The 23,681-nt window shown below is 47.2% G+C and overlaps 1 protein-coding gene across 1 annotated transcript in view; it reads left to right on the top strand.

Annotated features, from left to right (window-relative positions):
- Nucleotides 1-23,681, top strand: part of WDFY2 (WD repeat and FYVE domain containing 2) — a 421,169-nt gene that overhangs the window by 232,977 nt on the left and 164,511 nt on the right. Inside the window, exon 5 of the mRNA XM_078657271.1 lies at nt 6,014-6,164. Within this exon, the coding sequence (XP_078513397.1) occupies nt 6,014-6,164 (151 nt within the window). The remainder of the gene's footprint in view (nt 1-6,013; nt 6,165-23,681) is intronic.

The raw sequence follows: 23,681 nt of genomic DNA, 5'->3' as shown, positions 1-23,681 counted from the left end.
CACGAAGGCCCAGGTCCCTTCGGGGGGCACAACTTCGGAACCGCAGCACGCCGGAGTCTCCAGGCCAAACGGTGAGTTAGAGCGAAACGTTGCGTTGCTATTTCTTCGAAATTGTGTCGTCTCTGGGCAGGATATACAACAGGATCGGCAAGTCCATTTCTAACACAGATGCTGCAGGCACCATATGATGAAAGATAAATAACGTAATTTTATTCAAGATACAGCCTTTGCTTAGGGTGTCCATATGAAGATCACGTTAAATCTCCTTTTTAATGAATGTCACCTTTTTGGCCAGTGTGCTTGAGAATACTGCAAAGAGCACTGAGACAGCCCACATTGTGAGGGCTTTGCGGTAACATCTCTCCTTTTCAAAAGAACACAATAGAGGCAACCTCCAATAACATCTGTTATTTCAGCGCCAAGATGCCCCGTTGCTGGGGTGAACGTGCGCTTTACAAATACACCTGTTATGTTAGGGCATATCCACCTCCTCTCACATGAAGGGTTAGATGCCAGTCCTTTCAAGCCTAGAGGGATGTTTTTGTGGCAGCACAAGGCAAGATCAGGGCAGAGGTTCTTTGCAAATAATGTGGGGTCATATTTTAGCTAACTTACAGGTTATATTGTTGGTTCAGAGACACTGGTGAGTCCTTGTTTGGCTGAAATGTGGATAGCCTGCATCTTATTCTGACAGCATTTTTAATGGAACTGGTCTTGCTCCGAATAAGGGAGAAATTAACCATTGTGATGAGTAATAGGACTGGACAACTATTTGTTCATTGAACTCTTTTACAAATCTTGTAACTACTAAAATGCCAGGGAACAGGTAGGAGTACTTGAGAACAATGATTTATCCCATGACATCAACTATAATCATGATAAGAAGGCTGAATATGTTGTCACACAATTGCTCACCCCCTTTTTATAGTAGTTTGTATAATTTTCTAGTAGATTGCCCCGTGAATGTCAGACTAAGCCACCATTATACATTTAGTTGTCTTTTGAACTGCAATTTCAATTTAAAGTCCATCACTTTTTAAATTGTCTTTACGTTTCGTGAGCACCATATATTCATCTACTAAGTTTCTTTATGACATAGGACATACATTTAAACTGAAATAAATTGTGACCTTATCCTTCCGGGGAGAAGCATATGAATCTTCCTTCTGTCAAGAATGCCATGCAAAGAGCAGTATTCTTCTATAGCAGTCGCTGGCAGTGAGCCCTAGTTGTGTCTTGGTTTGTTTGCTAAACTTTCACTTCATGATTTTATGATACCTCTTTCTTCTCTACCTGTCACAGCAAGAAAACATTATTCACCTTCTTGTTGCACAACTCAACTAAAGTGCTAAATATTTTATATTTCCGAATATTACTTGGACCCTTTAAAAGTGATAGTGTATGTTTTCCCAAGTATGATGCTCTTATTGTGAAATGCATTTCACAGTAGTGGCATTTCTTCCTGAATATGTGTTTTCATTCCTTAGTTGTTCCAAAATATGCATTACGCGTGACACCATTGTCCTCATTACTTTTAATGCAACAGAGTTCATCATTCTCTAAGAACAGCCCTCAGACACGCTGTAACATTTTTTAATTGATTTTATTGGTCATCTGACCATCATTGTGACATGTGTAGTTGATGGTGTGTTCAGCAACAGATCCCAAAATCCACAAGTTGTGGGGAGGTATTCTAATTGTTATACATCCAGGCCAATTGAAATATCAAATATCTATATTCCAATCAATATGTATATTGTTAATCACTTGTATGCCAAGTGTCGTAGATGGTCTTTGGGATTATAAGCCTTGTAGTGTAGTAGAGCCAGTCTGCAAGATATTACTCCAGTTAATAGTGTCTACTTACAATCTCAAGAAATAGTTTTCCCTCTTCATCCTTTACATAACTTCTCTCAGCCAGTAATGCAGCTACGATTACTCGGGACTTAGACAAATTTTGGCAACTGGACTTTAGGCTCAACTCAGGAAAAGTGTTGACACCATTTTTCCCTTTTGTTCTATGTGGGAAACAGAGTGGCCTGGAAGGCAAGAATCCTCTGTGTATACAGCTTAGTGTATCTTTTTAGTCTGTCAATTGGCTGTTATTCAAACGTGATAAACTAAGGACAATCCGATATTAGATGGAGGAGCATAGCCTCTAGGTTGCCACGCAGGGCAGTGGCTGCTTTTACTTCGGTCTGTTTTATAGAATTGTGTATGGGTGGTGTGGTATATTGAGCGGAGTCAATGTGAACGTGATGTTGCTGCATAGTTTTGCCATATGTTGACATGACTTGAACCACTCATTACTCGTTGGGTCTGCTCTACAATCCCTGTTCCACTTTTTCCTAAAACTGCAAGAGGTTTTTGACAGTGTCGTTTCTCTTAGTGTGGGAGAGTACGGAGTCTGCCTTGTTATCCCTTATCATATTCATTATAGTGCTTAAGCTGTTCCAGCTCGCTGGCCAATTGGGAAACTAAATCGATGCATCTCTGGTACCGCTAGTATCCTGCTGTAGAAATAGGTTTGGTATATTCAAACATAGTCATTCATCTTTGAAGGAGGCATATTGTCATTCACTAGAAGTCTCCCATTCATTTAAGATCCCCTCAAATGTGTAACATTTGTGTCAACTTCTGCCTTTCTAAAGTAAGGATATCCCCTAGTGAGCCTCTACTGCATACCTTGTAGCCATTTATAATAGCTGACCTCACAGGTGAGATATACACTGGATCAGGAAAGGAACATACAACAGGTTGTTGTAAGAAGGAGAGCTCAGTGACTGGAGGCGTGATACCACACCAGGCAGCAGTTTCCCTGGCCAGACTAGGATCCTCCAAGAACCAGCAGGTCAGGCATGTATGCTTGTGAGTGTATAAATTGAACCTAGCTGTAAAATAACTTATTATAACTCTCCATGTCAGCCAGTAATATCCATTAGAGTGATTACTGCATTAAAAATATTGTTAATCACTGGAATTAAGTCACAGCAAAAAAAAACAAGAGTTATATTTCAGTGCTCTAGCATCACTTGTGGAAGTGGTTGCATCCGACTAACTTTTATCCCTCCCCTCTGCCTCAACTGTGCCAAATAGTTGAGAAAAGCAGTTGAAGGGCAGGTCTCTCATTCTTCAGTCCCCACAGATCTAGGTGAGGGTAGGTGAATGCGAGTGGTACTCTGGCGTCTCCAACCACCTTATGTTGTGGGTCTCTACAAACCCACTACTGACTGGTTTCTACTTGCCATGCTGACAGGGACTCACTTACAGCAGCAGTCAGCAAAGCGCTGCGTGGATTAAACAACATAAAATTGTATCAGGGTAGTTGTCAATAATATGGAGTTTCAAGTGAGTTTACAGGTAATTTTGGGGTATGTATATAGTATTTCCGGAACGTGAATGTAGTTGAAAGGTAGAAGAGTTCTCTTCCGGGGCCAAAGGTAAAGATACAGGTAACAAATAATTGAAGTGATAGCTGGGTTCTGAGAGAAGTTGGCTGCTACTTCATTGTGATCTAGTAATCTTTAAAGCAGTGTGGCTTCAGCTCTGTCCTAGATTGAAGTAGAGTTTAGCCAGTCCTGATGGGCACCAGAATGTGTTTCCAGATCCTGTGTGCATAGATAAAGAAGGCCTGTTGCCTTGTTTGTTTTTTTTGCTTTTTGTATTGCAAATCGTTGCCTCCGATTTCCAATACAAACTTTCAGATGCCTGGTACGTTAATTTCTGATGCCCCAGTTGTTTCTGAAGCCACGTATCTAGTAGTGCGTATAAGCCACGTAGTGGATACTATTCCGGATCTAAACATCCTATCTGTGATAGATGCAGTGAACACTAAATTAGAGCGACTTGATAGTCTATATTTATCTTTATATGGACGCTGCAATGTTATTAAAATGTTAATTCTTCCTAAGTTTTTATATTTATTTAGGACTATTCCTCTGTTATTTTCCCAAAGGAGCATGACTAAGGCAGATAGGGTGTGTTATAGGTTTTCGTGGGGATATAGGCGCTCACGTCGCTCAGTTAAATGGATGTGCCTTCCTCGAGATCGGGGGGGCTGGTCGGTTCCCAGTCTCGTCATGTATTATTGGGCAGCAATGCTACAAGTAATGGGAGTGCTGATTTGTGGTGATAAAGCGAATGTACCATTATGTAACCGCCCTACCATTTTTGAGATAGGGCTGGGATCTGCTGCAAAGGCCATTTTACTTGAGGTCCTGGAGCCCAGCTATTATAAGCGAACTCGCTTCAAAGTTATTAATGCTGCGTGTACTATTTGGCGGATAATTAAGAGGAAAATGACTATCTAAAATTTAAATTTGTATACGTCTTTTAAAGCTACCCGAGTGTTTCCTAGTATCTTTCAAGATCATATAATGTTTAGTTGGCAAAGGCAGGGTGTTCATGGGCTGGCCGATATAGTGGAGGAAGGACAAGTCCTACCTTATGGTGAAATTAGGAACAAATTTAAGCTATCTCCACGCGATTTTTTCAAATATTTACAGATTCAAAGCTTCATTTATAAATATCAGAAGAAAACACCAGGTATTCTGGATAAAGTACCAATCATTGAATTGATTATGAAAAGAAGTAAAATAGGAACGCTATATCAATATATATTATCTACCCTGCCGGACGATCTGACCGCCCAAAGTGTTAAGTGGGAATTGAAACTTGGAAGGACAGGTATTGATTTAACCCCGGTGCTAGAACTTGCCAGTCAGGTTATGATATCAGGCTCACTTAAGACTCAAAGCTATATGGCAATGTTAGATTTATATTACACGCCCGCTAAGATTGCAAAGTGGGGGGGCCATAAAGGGTAATGCTTGTGCTCGCTGCGGGTTGCTGACTGCTGATATAATACACGTTTCATGCCTGCCCATCCCTTGCGGGGTTTTTAGAAGACATTGAGCGCTTTATTAACTCTATTCTTAAGATCAGTGTTGTATTGACTCCGGCATTAGTGATATTTGGGGTTGACGTTGGTAATACTTTAACAGGCAGGAATCCTTTATGTCAATCAGCCCTTATATTCATAGTTATGTCGCAGGTTCGCCTTTGCATAACATCTCAGTGGCTTTCCTCGGAAGCTCCAACCTTTATGCAGTGGCTAGAATTTTCTGCTTTCTCGTGTAAAGGGGGGAGGAGGCGACAACTGGCAACCAGGATTTGGGCGCCGGTGATGGAATGGGTTGGCTAATGGAATTCAGCTATTGTCTTACGTATTACTGTGTTCTTTGTAATCTCTTGTTTTCTTGCTTATTCTTTCATGTGTTGCTTTCCATATTCTTAATTTCTAGGAATGTTCTGTAGTACCGAAGGACTATGTACCGAAATAATTTTGTTTATTAATGTTTATTAATAACCGATTCTGCTGTGTAAAAATGAATTTGTATTGTCAATGCTTGGTCTCAAAACTAAAATTAAAAAGAAAAAAAAAGGAAATTGTTGCCTCTTGTCAATTGTTTTGGGTGTGTCGTTGCAATGGCTTTGTAGTTAATTCTATTGGTTTTGAAGATAGGTTGAGGATGATGTGGTTATATTTCACCAGGCCCCTGATGAGGTGTTCTGTGGGGTGCTGGCTGCCCTTAGGGGGTCCATGTGGAGTTTGAAAGGCAGTGGAGCAATCCGTTGCTAGGATCCAGACGGAAGAGTGCATTGGCTTGAATAATGGCAATTCTTAATATACTATATGGGAGAAATGGTTTCACTTTTTTTGGTAGAGATCGTTGCTTGTTGTTAGGGACCCCTCAGTGGAAAACAAACCTCTTATTGGCATATAATCACATATGTATGCATCACCTTGCTGTACCGTTCTTCTCATATCAATTTAGCATATTCTTTATATACAGTTGTGTACTAGAAGTGAAATAATACCTACAAAAACGTCTTAGTGTAGCATACCTTTGAACTGTCGTGTTTTGAGTAGTTAGTAAGTACATATTTGAATCTGTATGTATTTTTGCCAACATATATGTAATTGACTCCTGTTTCTGATCTTTCTTTCCAGCTCACCAAGGCAGAGTAACAATGGTGCTCTTTGTTCTGGAAATGGAATGGGTCTTAAGCACAGGACAGGACAAGAACTTTACCTGGCATTGTTCAGAGAGTGGCCGCCGTCTTGGTAGTTACCGCACAGCTGCCTGGGCTGCATGTCTACAGTATCCTTTCGAGCAGTCTGATTTCTGTCACTTTACATACCTGTAGCACATGTCCTATTCTCTATCCTATGATTTCCATGCCAGTGCAAGTTCATTGTCATTGTTCGTTAAAGACCAGAACGGCTTCCAAAGTTTGGACCTTACTCCTATTTTGTATTTTCAACTGATGAACTATGCACCCCAGAACTTGAACTGTTGATTTTTAAAACTAACATTGCCCCTAAAATTAACCAAAAAGGGGCTCTGGTTTATCGCCCTCCTGGACCTTGTGCCAATTTCTCCACCACACTAGTAGAAGCACTGGCCCCCCACATAAGTAAAGACAGCGACTTTTTACTTGTGGGAGATTTCAACGTCCATAGCGAATTAAAAGAGTGCACTGAGGCACAATCCCTTCTGACAGATTTGTCCCTACTAGGCCTAAAACAAGCCAATAGTGGTCCTACACACCAGGCAGGACATACTCTGGATCTAATCCTGTCTAACTCTGCATTAATTAAATGTCTACCTCCAACTCAAGTAAAATGGACCGATCATTTTATCATAGAATTTTATACCCCAGATTAGCACTCCTCCCTCAGGCACAATAGCCTTGCCAAGCAAACGTAGGCAATGGCACAAAATCACCCAAAAATCCTTTAAAGAAAGGTTTGTTGAACCTTCCCTTGCGCCCACTGAGGACATCGAGGTGGCCCTAACTAAATTTGAAGGAGCGCTGGTGACCGCAGTGAATGATATTGCCCCCCTGAAACTGTTCAAACCACGTCCGGCACATAAACAAGAAGTCTGGTTTTCGGAGCATTTAAGATCCCTAAAAAAAAACGCCAGGAAACTTGAAAAGAAATGGAGATTGTCCCACCTGGCTGATAAGAGCCGCTACTGGGAATCCCTCTCCACATACCATAAAGCCATCCGTATGGCTCGCAAAACTCATATTGCGTCCCAAATCGAAGCTGCTGGAAGCACTCCTATGGTATTATATCAAATCCTACAATCTTTTGTTAAACCGGTGGCCTGCGAGAGCACAGAGTTTGCATCTCAGCAACTGTGTGATGATATCTCACTGTTTTTCACCAATAAAATAGATAAAATCTATGAGAAAATCATTACCGCCAACCGGTCCTTATGTGGAAACAACTGTCCTCCACAAAGCAAGGAGGATCCCCTCCCCATCATGCACACCCTAGACATTTTTCCCTCTATCACACTAGAGGATGTTATATCTCTAACCTCGCAAATCAAGAGTCGAGTCCGGGAGTCGATTCAAGCGCGATACAAACCCGCAAATAAATAAATAAATAAAATAAGTTTTAGCTGTAGTTAATTATGTCAAAAAGCAAATACGAATGTTAAGATGGCATAGACTATTATAGAAATAATCCGTACTGGGTTTTCTAGGGGCCCTATTATACAGATGTTAAACCTTCATCACACATACACACGAAGGATACGCACATGGAACGACAGCGCAAGGGTCTAGTGATACAATAAAAGCAGAACTTTACATGAGGTGTCAGTAGACCCCGCTCTCCACAACACAGAGAAAAGAGTTTGGTCATACAAATGATCCACAAAATCTCAGTACGCTACCAGAGCACTTTGCGACTCTCCCTGGGTAGGATGGGAATTCCTATATCTGCTATGAGGGTACTCTTTGTGCACACCTCCAGGGCACGGAACAGTTTCTAGACCTCATATTACCTGGACAGGCCTAGTCCTTTGCTTACAAAAAGTCAGGATACTAGTTTCACATGCTCTCGGAGTTCCCCAACCTTACACAGCAACTTGGTCTTCGGCCTCGTACCTCTGTATGGTCACAGAACTCCTCTTGGATTCGGGATATCCTTGGAATGTACAGCGGGATACATTATCCCATTTGTTATACCCATTAGACTGGCTTAAAATAAACAATTTATACATTGATTCTGAAGACTTGTTTGCATATTTCATAAATTCTTCCAGACACACTAGCCAACTAAACCTTTGACATGATAGCACCACTCATCAAATCTGCACCATTACTGGTATATCTATCCCATCTTCTGACATAATCCAACTCCCTCCCCTACCTACAGTGGCTACAGAAAATGGAGCAAAGGGGCTATGAAAGGACATTAGCAACTGTTTTACCTTTCCTGGTAAATACTCACTGAAACATGAGTCCTATTCTTTCAAACCTTTCACAGCACTTGTGGGGGATAGCCGACTGGCAAATGACTTGCCGAAATAATGGACGTATAAGTGTTCACCTTTTTGTAAGCTATCCCAGTTTCCATTAGCCAGATAGGAAAGTGTATGATTTGAACAATATCTGCTTGAACAACAGGATCAAAACCTCATTCCATATGCCAGCTACTCCATAGCATCCTTGCCAAGCTCCAGCTTTTATTGGTACTGTCTGCTCCCTCTGAAAAGCCTTATACCTGTCCTCTATCCAGGAAATCCTCTAGGCTGCTAGTTGAAGTTGACTTCTCTGGAACATTGGCTGAACTCTCTCTTGTTGATTTGATAATAGGTGCTGCTTTTCTGGGAGAAGTACTGGGAAGTCACATGAGAGTACCAGTAGGACTGGGTATTGCACCTGAGCCTTCCCCAGAGGAGTAACCAATACTTCTTCAACTCTCTGTGAACCAGTGCGGCCAGTCTCAAATCTATTCATGCATAAGGAAGAGGTCCTGACCAGTCTTTACCAAAGGTATCCTTGGCTTTTGCCTCAGCCATAGGTGGACAAACTGTAATGGTTGAACTCTCCTTTGGCACTCTCTCTGGCGAGGCAGGATCTGCCGCTTCTGGCCTTGGATAAAAAAAGTTTCTAAAACACCTCTGATTAGATCAAGCATTCCTCTTTCTGAAGCCTGATTCACTTTGGTAACTCTGTTAAATGTAGCACAGTAACGCAATAGTTTGACCGATCACGTATGACCTGGGCAAAGAGGTCCTGGCTTAAGATCTCTGTAATTGATAACTGGGACTTATTCGGGGCTATACATTTTCCCTGCTCCTTTACAAAGAGGTCTCCAAACAATACATTTGATTGGTCCACCTTTGGAGGAAGCAAAGTCATCCAGTCTAAGATTACCGTAGATCAAAATGAAGTACCAGTGCTCCGTAAAGCAGTAGAAGTTGGCCTAGAAGGCAACAACACTTTGTGTCCAGTCCAGCAGCATGTTCGGGTTGATGGCTAAACCTTTTGTGCCCAGTCCAGCAGCATGTCTGGTTGATGGCTATATCTTATGTGCCCAGTCCAGCAGCATGTCCGGGTTGATGGCCTGACCTTTTGTGCCCAGTTCAGCGGCATGTCCGGGTTGATGGCTAGACCTTTGGCCGTGATCACTATGTCCAACTTGTTTGTGAGGGGTCCTGAGAGGTCTGAAAGATCTATCTATGCCCATATTAGTATCCCTTTAAAAACGTTCACATGAAGGTGGGCATTTTGGCTTCACTTCGGGTGGCTATGCCACCTTACCAGTCAAGGAAGGTCTAGGGCATTTTACCGAGGTAGCACATAGCTTGTTCCTGACCTCGCTGCCTTTCAAATGCAAGACTGTATCTAGATCCACCACAAAGTTGACCAGTCGGAGACTCTCTGATAACCAGATCTTTGGAACAAAAACATATTCAACAGGGTTCATTTAGAGAAGTGTCCAGAATTCTCAGTGTTTTCCTCAACCTCTGATTCCGTCTTCCTCCTATACTTGTAGTGCGAAGGCAGAGGCTGCAACTATGTGCTCGAGGTACTTCTGAGTCACAGAAGTCATTGAACTCAAACTCCCCTTCTTTCACATACACCTTTGTCTGCTCTTCAGGCGGCTGCAACGTGAATCATTATCATCCGGCTCCATGTTCATTGGCTGGAGCGGATGCCCTTGATTTGCCTGGGATGCTGGAGCGGATGCCCTTGATTTGCCTTGGAAAGCAGACTTCAGTTTTTCCTAGATGTCTGATTGGACAGTGTGCTTAAACTGTGCCTGAGCTTTAGCATGCGGTTGGCTTATATACAGGTCTGTTTGGGGGCAATTCAATACATTGCTTTGAAGTGATCCTCAGTCGGTTGTAGCACCACTGCAGTGCACTTGTGGACAGAGGAATGTACTTGTAGCATCTGTGGCCTCAGAAAGGTGTTTCTCCACAAAATAGTTGTGTTCTTCTTTTACGATGTCTACCTTAAAAATGCAAAACTAGCCAAATCTCTCATCACTGTAATTGCTTGCACTAAAAGCAGCCAGAGAGTTTTGGCTCAAAGATGTGAAAGAAATCCTCTGGCATTGGCAATATGTGCTACTCTTAATCCACCTTTAGGAAGCTGGAAAAAACTCTTGCTAATACTTCACTGCAAAACTGATGACTGAAGCGCCTCTGTTTCCCTTTTTGTCCACTGCAAAAGGACTGGTAAGCTGCAGAATGCCGTTCAATAAAGCTGTGGGAGATAAACCAATGTGGCCCTCTGGCTAGCTCGTGCTGCCAAAAGCATTGCACGTCAGTGTGGGGAGGTATTGAAGACGAGGAATTCTTGCGCTGTACCACTTTACGTTCCTCTGTCAACTCCATGGTAGAATAAAAATGGCACTGACGGAAGGCACGCGGGTAGTGCTGGGTCAGGAGACAGAGGCTGTGATTAGCTAAATTGCAGCAGAAGTACAAGTGGATGAGCATCCCAGCTTTGGAAATCTACTGGACTCCAAAAGCTTTGCTGCTCTGTTTCTGGCACTTTACTGCTCCCCTCTTCTTGGTGACACTAGGGCTAAGTAGCTCTGACGGCTTTAAGGGTCTCAGAGTGTTGCTCGCCTGGAGATCTTAACTCCACAGCTCTGTTGCTTGACAGCAGATCTGTGCAGGTGGTGCTTGCTTCACTCCATGTCCCAAGCAGCGGATGAAGAACATTAAAAGAAGTATGCAAACGCATTGGGCCCAGGTTTTGCAGGAACATTTGTCAAAGTCGCAGGATTTTTACAAAATTGCCAATTTCGCAATATATTGTGCAAATCCCAAAATCCTGGAGGGTCTGTCGTATATATGTGTATAACATATCGGTTACTCTCACTTATTCACAACAATCAATCTGTCATTTAATACAGACCAAATCCAGTTTTGCCGAGTTTTCCATATTATAAAATTTACTGGGCAAAATTCGAAGCACTACCCCTCACAAAGCATTATACCATAGCCGTGATTGAAGACTATCCCCTTCTCATGACAGGAAACCCATATAAAATAACTAGGGATCCTGATAAACTCTTGAGCTCCATCGCATAGTAGAAGATAACCTAGACCCATTTGTGTCCCGCATTAAATAAGACCTGAGGTGCTGGTCCTCACTCAACCTGGGAATTTATAAAATGAACTGCATGGCCCAACTGAACTATGTCTTCTCCATGCTGCCTCTCCTCATACCAGCACACATACTGCATGACCTTACCAATGTCATGAAGGCATTTAAATGAGTGGGAAGGAAACCGTGCTTAAAAGCAACAAAATTGCACGCTGCCACAGAACTTGGTGGCCTTCGTCAGCCATATAAAAAACACTACTGGTTGCTTTTTTAGCTAGCCCAAATAGGCTATATGAAACACAGCAACCTAGACATACCTCTCTGGGTTGAGCTGGAGAGAGCACACTGGGTGGGAGCTGTACCCACTCTACACCAGGGATGCAAACTAGTATCTAGCCGCCAATCCGATATGTCATGCACTAGTGCATACCTGGTAAAAAGGCCATAGGATAATGAGAAAACATCACGCTATATACAGAAGCGTGCCCCAGTAAGGGGTAAAGGACAAATACTCCTAGGTGGTACGGAATCACGCTGGAAACATTTCATACGCAAAGGCATAAAAATGCTCAACCAACTTCACACTAGTGAATGGTTCCTAACAGTTGCTGAAACCCATGTGGAATTCTACCTAGCAGTCAAGGATTTCTGGGACTTCCACAGAATCCTTCACTGCCTCACCGACACCTGATTAAACCATACTCCAATACTTGTAGAAATGGGATACGTACAAGGGTACAGTGTCAAGCACATACAACATACTTAATGACCACACCTTCTCCTCCCCTACATCACAGTAGCTCAAGGACTGGTGCCTTCAACGAACATTGGCGACACCTCATGGTGGGGCATGAAAAAGCGCTGAAGGGCGCTAAGCTGAAGTTGAACTACTATAAGATAGAGCATCAAAGGCATTGTACCCCACAACAGCCCCAACCAACTGTACTCTTGCCAACTGTCACTTGCTGGAGGTGTGATTCTGTGGAGAGTTACGCGGTACATATATTATGGCAATGTCCCTCCCTTACTCATTACTGGCAGGAAGGATGGAAGAAAATGTGCAGGTCATTGGGGACCCGCGTTCAGCTGATGGGCTATGCCGTCATTCTGCATGGAAAAAAAAAAAAAAAACCTTTCTGGTGAAGAATTGGCTTGGTAGTTTGGTCTGCCCTGTTCCCATGATGCACTGGGCCAGGGACAGACTAATTTGCATATAGCCAGGTTCTGAGCTGGGATGGGGCAGTGAGATAAATAATGGTGATGGATCAAGCCCTGATCTTTGGACTGGGTAAGAGTGGTCTGCTTAATTCAGACACTCTGTTCATCACCACCCCCTTTTCTGTATCGTCATTCTGCATGATAGCATAACTACCCTGAGGTCACCTACCAGAAGTAAAGATGGTTCTTAACAGGGCTTGTGGGCATTTTGTGACTATGGAGGAACCTGCGCCCCCCCCCCCCCCCAATCCTCCGACCTGGCTATTAAGAGATGTACACTAGTATAGTTATAACCTGCGCACCTGAATTCTTTCCTATTTATTATTTTTCTTTTTAGTAATTTAACATAAATTAACAGTACTTGAATACGGTGCTACCTTGTTTACTGACCAGTTCCTGTCAGTTATAGAGTCACTGAAGATTGAGACACAAAAATTCACAATGATACAAAGTGCACTTTTCATAAGCCAATCCTGGCACTCTTTCTTAAATTTTAAGCAAATATGTGAAAGTAATAAAAAGATCTACAATTAAAGTTGCAATCCTCAATTCCTTGTTCACCCGCGTACCGTTGGGGCTATAAGGGGCACTGCATTTGACATTTATGAACAGTTGGGCTCAGACAGTGGTTTCATTTACTCAAGCTCCTTGGGTCTTTCTCTCGATTGGGGCTTAAGCCCATTTTCACCAACAGCGAATAGCTTGAATCCTATGAAAAAAAATTCTTATTATGAGACATTTTCCTTTTAAGCTTGGATGTATTTATTTGCGGTTCTGGGTATACTCCTAAAAGGCCATAATGAATTAATTATAGGATTTAATTATAAGGTTAATACTACAGTGATGGCAAGCATGAGGCCCAGCTGCAGCCCTTGTTGATGTTATCAGGTGCGTGTAATTAGTGTACTGATCGGCTGCCTGAGCCCGGCTAGAGCCCTGGTTGATGGTAGCAGGCGCGTGTAATTTCGTTGAATGAGAGAGTTCAGTAACAGCGCGCAGGAGAGGCTGCAGTAATGTTACTTACCAGGCCTTCAGGTGAACGCGTTTGTCACGTCCCAGCACACGGCCACAGCAGACGATCTTCTGATTAATGTACGACCCGCATGGCATGAAGGGCGGAACGTAGCACACGCCCCCAGCGTTTCTCACGCCCCCAGCGTGCCCCTTGATGCGGCGCAATTGCGTTCACATGGAATGAAGGCCGGACACACGCCCCCAGCGATTCTCATGCCCCCAGCGTGTCATGCCCCCAGCGTGTCACGCCCCCAGCGTGTCACGCCCCAGCGTGCCCCTTGATGCTGCGCAGCAACGTAATTGGCGCTTGTATGTACGACTCACATGGCATGAAGGGCGGACACACGCCCCCAGCGTTTGTCACGCCCCCAGCGTTTGTCACGCCCACAGCCCACGATGTGATGGCCGTACCACACGCCCCCAGCGTTACTCACGCCCCCAGCCCACAGCACAACGCAGACACGCCCACAAGGGACTTTTTTGCTGGCACGGTTCTTTTACCTTTTAAATGTATAGAGGAGTTGGCCTAACGGCTAAGGCGCTCGACCTCGGACCTAGAGATCTGGGTTCGAGTTTTGGTAACGACGCCAAACATCCTGTGATTCTGGGCAAATCACTTAATCTCCCCGTGCCTAACAAAAATGAATGTGTGTCCTCATGTAACGTAACTGGTGCTATGTAAAGCGCTCTGATACCTGATTCAGTTCGGGTCAAGTTCGCGCTATATAAAACTCTGCAAAAAAAAATGAATGTTACTAACAGTGTTCCCCTGATGAAGGGTCATCCCGAAATGCATTGGGACGGATAAACACTACATGGGAATTGTAATGCCACGTTACATTGAAAATTGATGAATACAAGTGCAGATGAAAGAATTGCGCAATAAAGAAGTACAAGTTCAAAATTACATGATAAATTATTGTATATTTGACATTTCTTTTCAAGAATTGTCGAATATTTGTGTTTTTGTGGAAAATTTCTTGTAAATAATTGAAACAATTGAGGATTGCAACTTTAATTGTAGATCTTTTTATTACTTTCAAATATGTGCTTAAAAATTGAAGAAAGAGTGCCAGGATTGGCTTGTGAAAAGTGCACTTTGTATCATTGTGACATTTTTGTGTCTCAATCTTCAGTGACTCTATAACTATTAGAGATGTGCCACATATGAAAGGGTGGTCTATTGGCTCAGAACCAGATGGAAATATCCAACATGATCTGGGCCAATTTCATATCTCCATGTAATACTCACACCGGGGAAACACATGCTTGAAACAATCAGGATTGTCACTGTCCCTCCTTACCCCCAGATGCGAAAATACCCCCCAACCCCCGCTGCCCAGTTAAGTCAAACCGATCTTGTTCGTGAATGCCCTCAAGCCCACTATATAGACCACCCATACAACCTACAGGGAGTAGTATAACCGTTAATCAGCGCAGTAACAAAGGGGAGGAGCAAATCTGGCACCTGGGACACTGCTGACATGGCCGTCCAAAAGAGATGAAATGTGGATATCAATCAATCAATCAGTCAATCTATTTGTAGAGCACGCTATTTACCCGTGAGGGTCTCAAGGCGCTGGGGGGTGTGGGGGTTTGGGGGGGTCGGTGGAAGCTTCACTACTGTTCGAAGAGCCAGGTCTTGAGGAGTCTTCTGAAGGCGAGTAGGTCTTCGGTTTGCCGTAGGTGGGTAGGAAGGGTGTTCCAGGCCTTGGCTGTGAGGTAGGAGAAGGATCTGCCACCTGAGGTTGTTCATTGGATGCGGGGGACGGCGGCGAGGGCGAGGCTGGCGGAGCGGAGCTGGCGGAGCGGAGCTGGCGGCGAGGGGTGTGGAAGCTGAGTCTGCTGTTCAGGTAGGCTGGTCCGGCGTTGTGGAGTGCTTTGTGTGCGTGGGTGAGGAGTTTGAAGGTGATCCTCTTGTCGACGGGGAGCCAGTGTAGGTTTCTCAGGTGGGGGGTGATGTGGCTGCGGCGGGGGACGTTGATGATCAGTCGGGCGGAGGCATTTTGGATGCGCTGTAGTTGTCGTAGGTGTTTGGCTGGGATTCCGGCGTAGAGTGCGTTGCCATAGTCCAGCCTGCTGCTGACGAGGGTCTGTGTCACCGTTCTTCTTGTTTCGGTCGGGATCCACTTGTAGATCCTGCGGAGCATGCGGAGGGTGTTGTAGCAGGAGGAGGAGACGGCGTTGACCTGTTTGGATATGGAGAGGGAGGAGTCGAGGATGAATCCAAGATTGCGTGCGTGGTCGGTGAGTGTCGGTGCTGTCCCCAGAGTGGTTGGCCAGGAGGAATTGTCCCAGGCTGAGGGGTTGGGTCAGAGGATGAGGACCTCTGACTTGTCCGAGTTCAGTTTCAGACGGCTGCTCATCATCCTGTCGGCGATGGCCTTCATTCCGTCGTGGATGTTGGTTTTGGCGGTGCGTGGGTCCTTGGTGAGGGAGAGGATGAGCTGAGTGTCGTCAGCGTAGGAGATGATGTTGAGGTTGTGGTGGCGGGCCACTTGTGCGAGGGGGGCCATGTAGATGTTGAACAGTGTCGGGCTGAGGGAGGAGCCCTGGGGGACGCCGCAGATGATGTCGGCGGCTTCGGATCGGAAAGGTGGGAGGCGGACGCTCTGGGATCTGTCGGAGAGGAAGGATGTGGTCCAGTCGAGGGCCTTCTCTTGGATACCGGCTTCTTGGAGGCGTGTTTTTAGAGTGCGATAGTAGACCGTGTCGAAGGCAGCCGAGAGGTCCAGGAGGATGAGGGCAGATGTTTCGCTGTTGTCTAATTGGCGCCTGATGTCATCTGTGGCGGCGATGAGGGCTGTCTCGGTGCTGTGGTTTCGTCTGAAACCTGATTGGTACGGGTCCAGCATGTTGTTGTCTTCGAGGTGGCGGGTCAGTTGCATGTTGACGATTTTTTCGATGACCTTCGCCGGGAACGGGAGCAGGGAGATGGGCCGGAAGTTCTTGAGGTCCTTGGGGTCTGCCTTGGGCTTTTTGAGGAGGGCATTGATTTTGGCGTGCTTCCAGCTTTCCGGGAATGTCGCTGTTTCGAAGGAGATGTTGATGATCTTCCGTAGTTGGGGTGCGATGGCTGCGTATGCCTTGTTAAATATGTGGTGTGGGCACGGGTCTGTCGGTGATCCTGAGTGGATGGAGTTCATGACCTTGTGTGACTCGACGTTGCTGACGTTTGAGCAGGAGGTCAGGCGGTTGGTGCTGTTGGTGTTCGGGAGAGGGGTGGAATCTGGCGTGGTCGGGTCGCCGTGGTGTTGAAGCTTTCGTGGATTTCGGCGATCTTGCGGTGGAAGAAGATGGCCAGTGAGTCGCACAGTTCCTGTGAGGGCGGGATGTCGTTGGTGTTGGCGCTGGGGTTGGAGAGTTCTTTTACAATGCGGAAGAGCTCTTTGCTGTTGTGTGCGTTGTTATCCAGGCGGTCTTTGAAGGAGGATCTGTTGGCTGATCTGATGAGGTGGTGGTGTCTGCGTTTGGCGTCCTTGAGGGCTGCGTGGTTGTCCGGTGTGCGTTCGTGGAGCCATTTCTTCTCCAGTTTCCAGCGTGCGCGCTTGGAGGCCAGGAGCTCGTCGGTGAACCAGGTGGCTCTCTTGCTGGCGTGGTTGTTGGAGGGTTTCTTCAGTGGGGCGAGGGTGTTGGCACAGTCGTTGATCCACTGTCTGAGGTTACGGGCTGCGGCGTCTGGGTTGGTGGGTGGGTGGGTTCTTGGAGAGGGTGGTGATCAGCTGATCTCCGGTGACTGCTCCAGCAGCGGCGAGACGGCTGTTGGGTGCGATGGTGCGTGGTTGGTTTTTTGAAGGTGAAGTGAATGCAGCGGTGGTCGGTCCAGTGGGGTTCGGTTGTGTGGTCGAAGGTGACGTGGGTGCTTGTGGAGAAGATGGCGTCTAGCGTGTGGCCGGCGGCGTGGGTGGGCGCGGTGACGAGTTGTCTGAGGCCGAGGTTGGCGAGGTTGTCGATCAGTGTGGAGGACTTGGCGTCGTTGTTGTTCTCGAGGTGGAAGTTCAGGTCCCCGAGGAAGATGTAGTCCGTGGAGGCGAGTGCGCGGGTGCTGGCGAGGTCGGCGATGGAGTCGCTGAAGCGGGCCCGGGGTCCGGGGGGTCTGTAGATGAGAGTTCCTCTGAGGGTGGTGTTGGGGTCCGTGTGGATCCGGAAGTGCAGATGTTCGGCGGTGTTGAAGGAGTCGTCTGCATGGGTGGTGACCTTGAGGGTGGACTTGTGGACGATGGCTATTCCTCCTCCGATGCCGTTGGCGCGGTCCCTGCGGGTGATCTTGTATCCGTCTGGGATGGCTACGGCGATGTCTGGTGCAGAGGAGTCGTTCCACCACGTCTGGGTCAGGAAGGCTACGTTCGGGCTGGTGGTGTCCAGCAGGTCCCAGGGTTCGATGGCGTGTTTGCGTGCGGAGCGGGTGTTGAGGAGCATGCAGCGGAGGTGGTTGGGTCTGGTTCTTGGTGGTTTGATGGTTCTGTCGCAGGTGAATCTGCAGCTGCTGCAGGAGAAGAGTCCGTGGGTGTGTTTCGGGGCGACCTGGTTGCAGCGTTGGTCTCTGCCGGTGTTGAGTGCATGGAGGGAGTTGGCGTCGTAGCTGAGTCTGGGTCGGGTGCGGTGGGGGGCGCGGGGGCCAGGGGTTCTGGCGCTGGGCGCGGTCCAGGCACCAACGGGCGCAGACGGGCTTGCCTTAGGTGCGCCAGCGGCGCCCCCGGCGGCCGCGTAGCGGCTTCCATATGAGGGGATGTGGGAGGGAGGAGCAGCTGGGAGGCGGGGCGGCGAATGGGATTGCAGGTGGGCGGGGCCGCAGCGGCGGGAAAAACGGGCGGGGCCGCGGGAGAACTGGGCACAAGTCTGGGCAAGAGAGCAAGTTAGGCACAGGGGAATAAAAACAAGTCTGGGCAAAAAAGCAAGCACAGGGAAATAAAAACAAGTCTGGGCAAGAAAGCAAGTACAGGCACAGGGGAATAAAAACAAGTCTGGGCAAGAAACCAAGTACAGGCACAGGGGAATAAAAACAAGTCTGGGCAAGAATCCAAGTACAGGCACAGGGGAATAAAAACAAGTCTGGGCAAGAAAGCATGTACAGGCACAGGGGAATAAAAACAAGTCTGGGCAAGAAAGCAAGTAGGCACAGGGGAAAAATACAAGATTAGGCAAAAACAATGCAGGCAGAACCGTGCAGCAGCGTGGGGTATGCTTTGAATGGACACCTGACGTCTGACATGGTGAGGTCTCTGAGCAAATGGGGGCTCAGATGCTTCAGCCTGAGGAAGGCAACGACAATCAAACTGTATTTGCCCCACTTACTTTATTTTTCCCAATTCTTTCATTGTTTAACCATGATCCAGAGTCTAGAATACATATTTGACTTACGTACTGAGATACTTTGATGACGCTTAATGTTTCATTTGACCACCCTTGTTTTATGTTCTTTTCTAATAGAAAATTTGCTATGTACACTGATCCAGTTTGTATTAGACAATTGAAGTGCATCACTGTAATACTGTATATCACTACATGCATGTCTAATAAAGTATTTAAATAAATTAAAAAAACAGAGGTAGGTCAAGAACCCAAAGACTCGGGCCACCAAAGCAGGGACCAATCTGAGGAGTCACTGAATGCTGCAGTTTTTTTTGCAGTTAAGCCGTAGCAAATTGTTGTTCATCCAATCAGCAACTGTAACCAGGCAGCTTTTAAAATGACCCTGCATTTGAGGCCTCCCCTTAGCCGCAGAATAATCTGTGCGTCATCTGCATATTAATAGAATTGGAAGCCAAAGGACGCAATCTGATCAGCAAAGGCCCCAAATATAAATTAAAAAGTGTAGGACTCAAAGCGGAGTCCTGTGGTTCTCCACATGTCACTTCTGAAGGAGGATTGAAAAGGCTGACAGTTAGACTAACTGTTGCGAGTCCTAAACAACAACTTCTCAATGCTCTACCCTGCTCAACTATGCATAGAAAACTCTAGGAAGATACACTTCTCCCTGATGACAAAAGGGACAATCGACTCCATCTGACCTTGGGCTCTTTCGATGATATGAGACAATGTCGAAGTACCCCATTGATATTTCTTGGATATCAACATCACCATGATTGGGTCACGTTACAATACCTACTAAAGCTGGGGGATGATTCCCAGCCTTCTTCCCAGGCCTCTTGTGCAGGAATAGGCCATGTTAAATCGCATGCCTTTACAACACATGCCATTACAACGCAGTCATTACAATGACTGCGTTGTTACATCGCATACCATTACAACAACCTGCTGTAAGGGGCGCTGGATGCTATTGTACTTAACCTATAGTCCAGAATGTTGCCACAAAGCAGAATATAGCAAACAAACATTCTCAGACACTTTAAACATGCATATTTCAAAGTGGAATACTCTGGTAAAACAGTTTTCATTGATTTAAGGCTGAAAAGAAATGATTACGAGTTAAATAAAGTTCCACAATAATGCAGCAAAATATTAATTTTTGTGCCGCAATATTTGCAAATCTATGCCGCTATATTCTGGGGGTTCTGATAAGAACTCTTTATGTTCACTGGGTGGAGTTTAGATTTCTGTGATGCCCACCTGTCTTCTAATGCCCTGCACCAGTGGTTCCAGTGCTAGAATGAATAGCAAGGGTGAGAGCAGGCAGCCTTGTCTCGTCCCTCTGCAGATCTGAAATTCTGCAGATAGGTGACCATTACAGCTTGTCACTGCTGAGGGGCCGGTGTAGAGCCAGCAAACCACCATCAAGAATGTATCCCCTAGGACTGCTCATGTCCGTAAGCGAAAGAGATATAGCCATTCTACCATATCAAAAGCTTTCTCTGCATCTAGAGAGATCGCACACTGTTCAGACTTATCACCCTTTACGTGACCTAATACAATATGTGCGCCAGCACCCTCAGGTGGGAGGCAAAGGAGACCAGGTGACCAGGTAGGATGAAGCCTACCTGGTCACCATGTATCAGAGACAAGATTACCGATTATAATCTTTTGGATAGTACTTTTGCAAGGATTTTTGTATCCACGTTCTACAGCAAGATAGGCCTTTCGCTGTCACAGTCAAGCGAGTCTTTGCCTGGGTTCAGGATCAGAGTAAGTTTGGCTCTGTTCATTTCTTTGAGGGGGGCATGCCTTTGTGTATGCCTCTGAATAATTTGCACAACAAGGGTACTAGTTTTGGTTTGTTCAATCTATAATATTCCTTTGGGTAGCGTTCCAGACTCAGTCTTGTTGTAAGGGAGAACCACAATTATCTTTGCTATTTCATCATCTGATGTTTGGTGTGTTTAAACGTCTCCCTGCACATCCCTTATACCTGGCATAGTGTGGTGAGGTTCCTGCTGCTTGAGTTGGAAGGCTAGTAATCTACTAGCCTTTTCTCCTTGCTCGTAATCCCTCTGTTGCAGTCTGAACTGCGCCTTTTCGGCTTGTGCTGTGAACAGTCTACGCGGGTCATATTTGATCGATAGAAGGTTATCCAAATCCATCCAGGAGTGTGTGACGTTGTAATGTCTAGTTATTGTCTAGTTATTGCCGGAATTGCAACTTCGCCTGCACCAACGACACCGATGCACCCACAACGACGGAACCCAACCGACTGCGATGCATCCTGCTCAACACCCGCTCCGCACGCAAGCACGCCGTCGAGCTCTGGGACCTACTCACCACCACATCACCAGACGTCGCCTTCCTGACCGAGACCTGGCTGAACGAAACCTCCTCCCCAGACATCGCAGTGGCCATCCCCACCGGATACAAAATCTCCCGCAGAGATCGCACCAACGGAGTCGGAGGAGGAATCGCCATCATCCACAAGAACACCATCAAGGTATCAACAAACACCGAGGACACCCTCACCACCGCTGAACACCTGCACTTCAAGATCCACATGGACCCCAAGACCACCCTCAGAGGCACCCTGGTCTACAGACCACCCGGCCCACGTCCCCAATTCTGCAACTCCATCACCGACTTCATCAGCTCGCACGCACTGACTCCACCAACTACATCCTGCCCGGTGACCTGAACTACCACCTGGAAAACAACAACAACAGCAACTCCTCCACCCTGATCGACAACCTCGCCACTCTCGGAATGAAACAAATCGTCACCGCCCCGACCCACATCGCCGGCCACGCGCTTGATGCCATCTTCTCCTTCAGCCCCCACGTTGCCATCAGCCACGCTTCCGAGCTCACCTGGACCGACCACCACTGCGTCCACCGCACCTTCCAGAAACCCGCCACCCACCATCGCACCCTACAGATCCCCCGCCAACGCTGGGGCAAAGTCACCAAAGAACTACTAGAAACACACCTCACACTCAATCCACCGACCAGCCCCACCGACCCCGATGAGGGGGCCCGCACCATCAGACTCTGGATGGAAGACTGCGCCAACACCGTAGCACCAGTGACACAACCCACCGACAGAGACACCAGCCAGAGGGCCAGCTGGTTCACCCCGGACCTCCTGGCCTCCAAGCGCACCTGCCGGAAACTCAAAAACATCTGGCTCAGCGATAGAACGCCCGCCAACCGCGCAGCCCACAAAGACGCCATCCGCAACCATCACCACCTCATCAGGACCACCAAAAGAGCCTCGTTCAAAGACCGCCTTGACAACAACGCCCACAACAGCAAAGAGCTCTTCAACATCGTTAAAGAACTCGCCAATCCTAGCTCCTGCACCAACGACATCCCGCCGTCACAAGCCCTGTGCGACACCCTCGCTGCCTTTTTCCACCGCAAGATCACCGACATCCACAACAGCTTCAACCCCCGGCTGAACCCTGCAGACCCCGCCACGACGAACACTCCGAACCCCACCCACCACGACCTTCTGACCACCTGGACCAACGTAAGCACCGAAGACCTAATCAAGACCATGAACACCATCCACTCAGGCTCCCCGTCTGATCCCCTTCCGCACCACATCGCCAACAAAGCCGACAGCCTCATCGCGCCCCACCTGCGCAACATCATCAGCCTCTCCTTCGGAACCGCCACCTTCCCTGAGAGCTGGAAACACGCCGAGATCAACGCCCTACTAAAGAAACCCAAGGCGGACCCGAGCGACCTAAAGAACTTCCGGCCCATCTCCCTGCTTCCGTTCCCAGCGAAAGTCATCGAAAAGATCGTCACCACCCAGCTCACCCGCTACCTAGCAGACAACAGCATCCTGGACCCCTCCAAGTCAGGATTCCGCATCAACCACAGCACCGAGACCGCCCTCATCGCCGCCACAGATGACATCATAATACTGCTCGACAACGGCGAGACAGCGGCCCTCATCCTCCTGGACCTCTCCGCCGCCTTCAACACCATTTGCCACCACATACTTCGCACACGCCTCCTCAACGCAGGGATCCGAGGCAAGGCCCTGGATTGGACTTCCTCACAGACAGAACCCAGAGAGTCCGCCTCCCCCCGTTCCAATCCGGAACCACCAAAACCATCTGCGGCGTCCCGCAGGAATCCTCCCGCAGCCCGACGCTGTTCAACGTCTACATGGCGCCCCTCGCCCGCATCACCAGACTACACAACCTCAACTTAATCTCCTACGCCGACGACACCCAGCTGTTTCTCTCCCTCACCAAGGACCCCCTCACCGCCAAATCCAACCTGCACCAGGGTATGAAAGCCGTCGCCGATTGGATGGTGGCAAGCCGGCTCAAACTGAACACGGACAAAACAGAGATCCTCATCTTCGGGCCCAACCCCTCAGCGTGGGACGACTCCTGGTGGCCAGCATCACTGGGAACCCCCCGGCATCAAACAACCACGCACGCAACCTAGGGGTCATCCTCGATTCCAAGCTCAGCATGACCAACCAAGTCAACGCAGTCTCCTCCTCCTGCTTCCACACCCTCCTCCTGCTCCGCAAGATCTACAGATGGATCCCGGCGGACACACGGAAAACCGTCGCCCTCGTAAGCAGCCGACGCGACTACGGTAACGCCCTCTACGCCGGAGCCCCGTCCAAACTCATCAACAGACTCCAAAGAATCCAGAACGCCTCCGCAC

The sequence above is a fragment of the Lissotriton helveticus genome, chromosome 8, assembly GCF_964261635.1.
Source record: "Lissotriton helveticus chromosome 8, aLisHel1.1, whole genome shotgun sequence".
Taxonomy (NCBI): domain Eukaryota; kingdom Metazoa; phylum Chordata; class Amphibia; order Caudata; family Salamandridae; genus Lissotriton; species Lissotriton helveticus.
The sequence above is the reverse complement of the archived record's forward strand: the minus strand, read 5'-3'. Positions and strand labels throughout refer to the sequence as shown.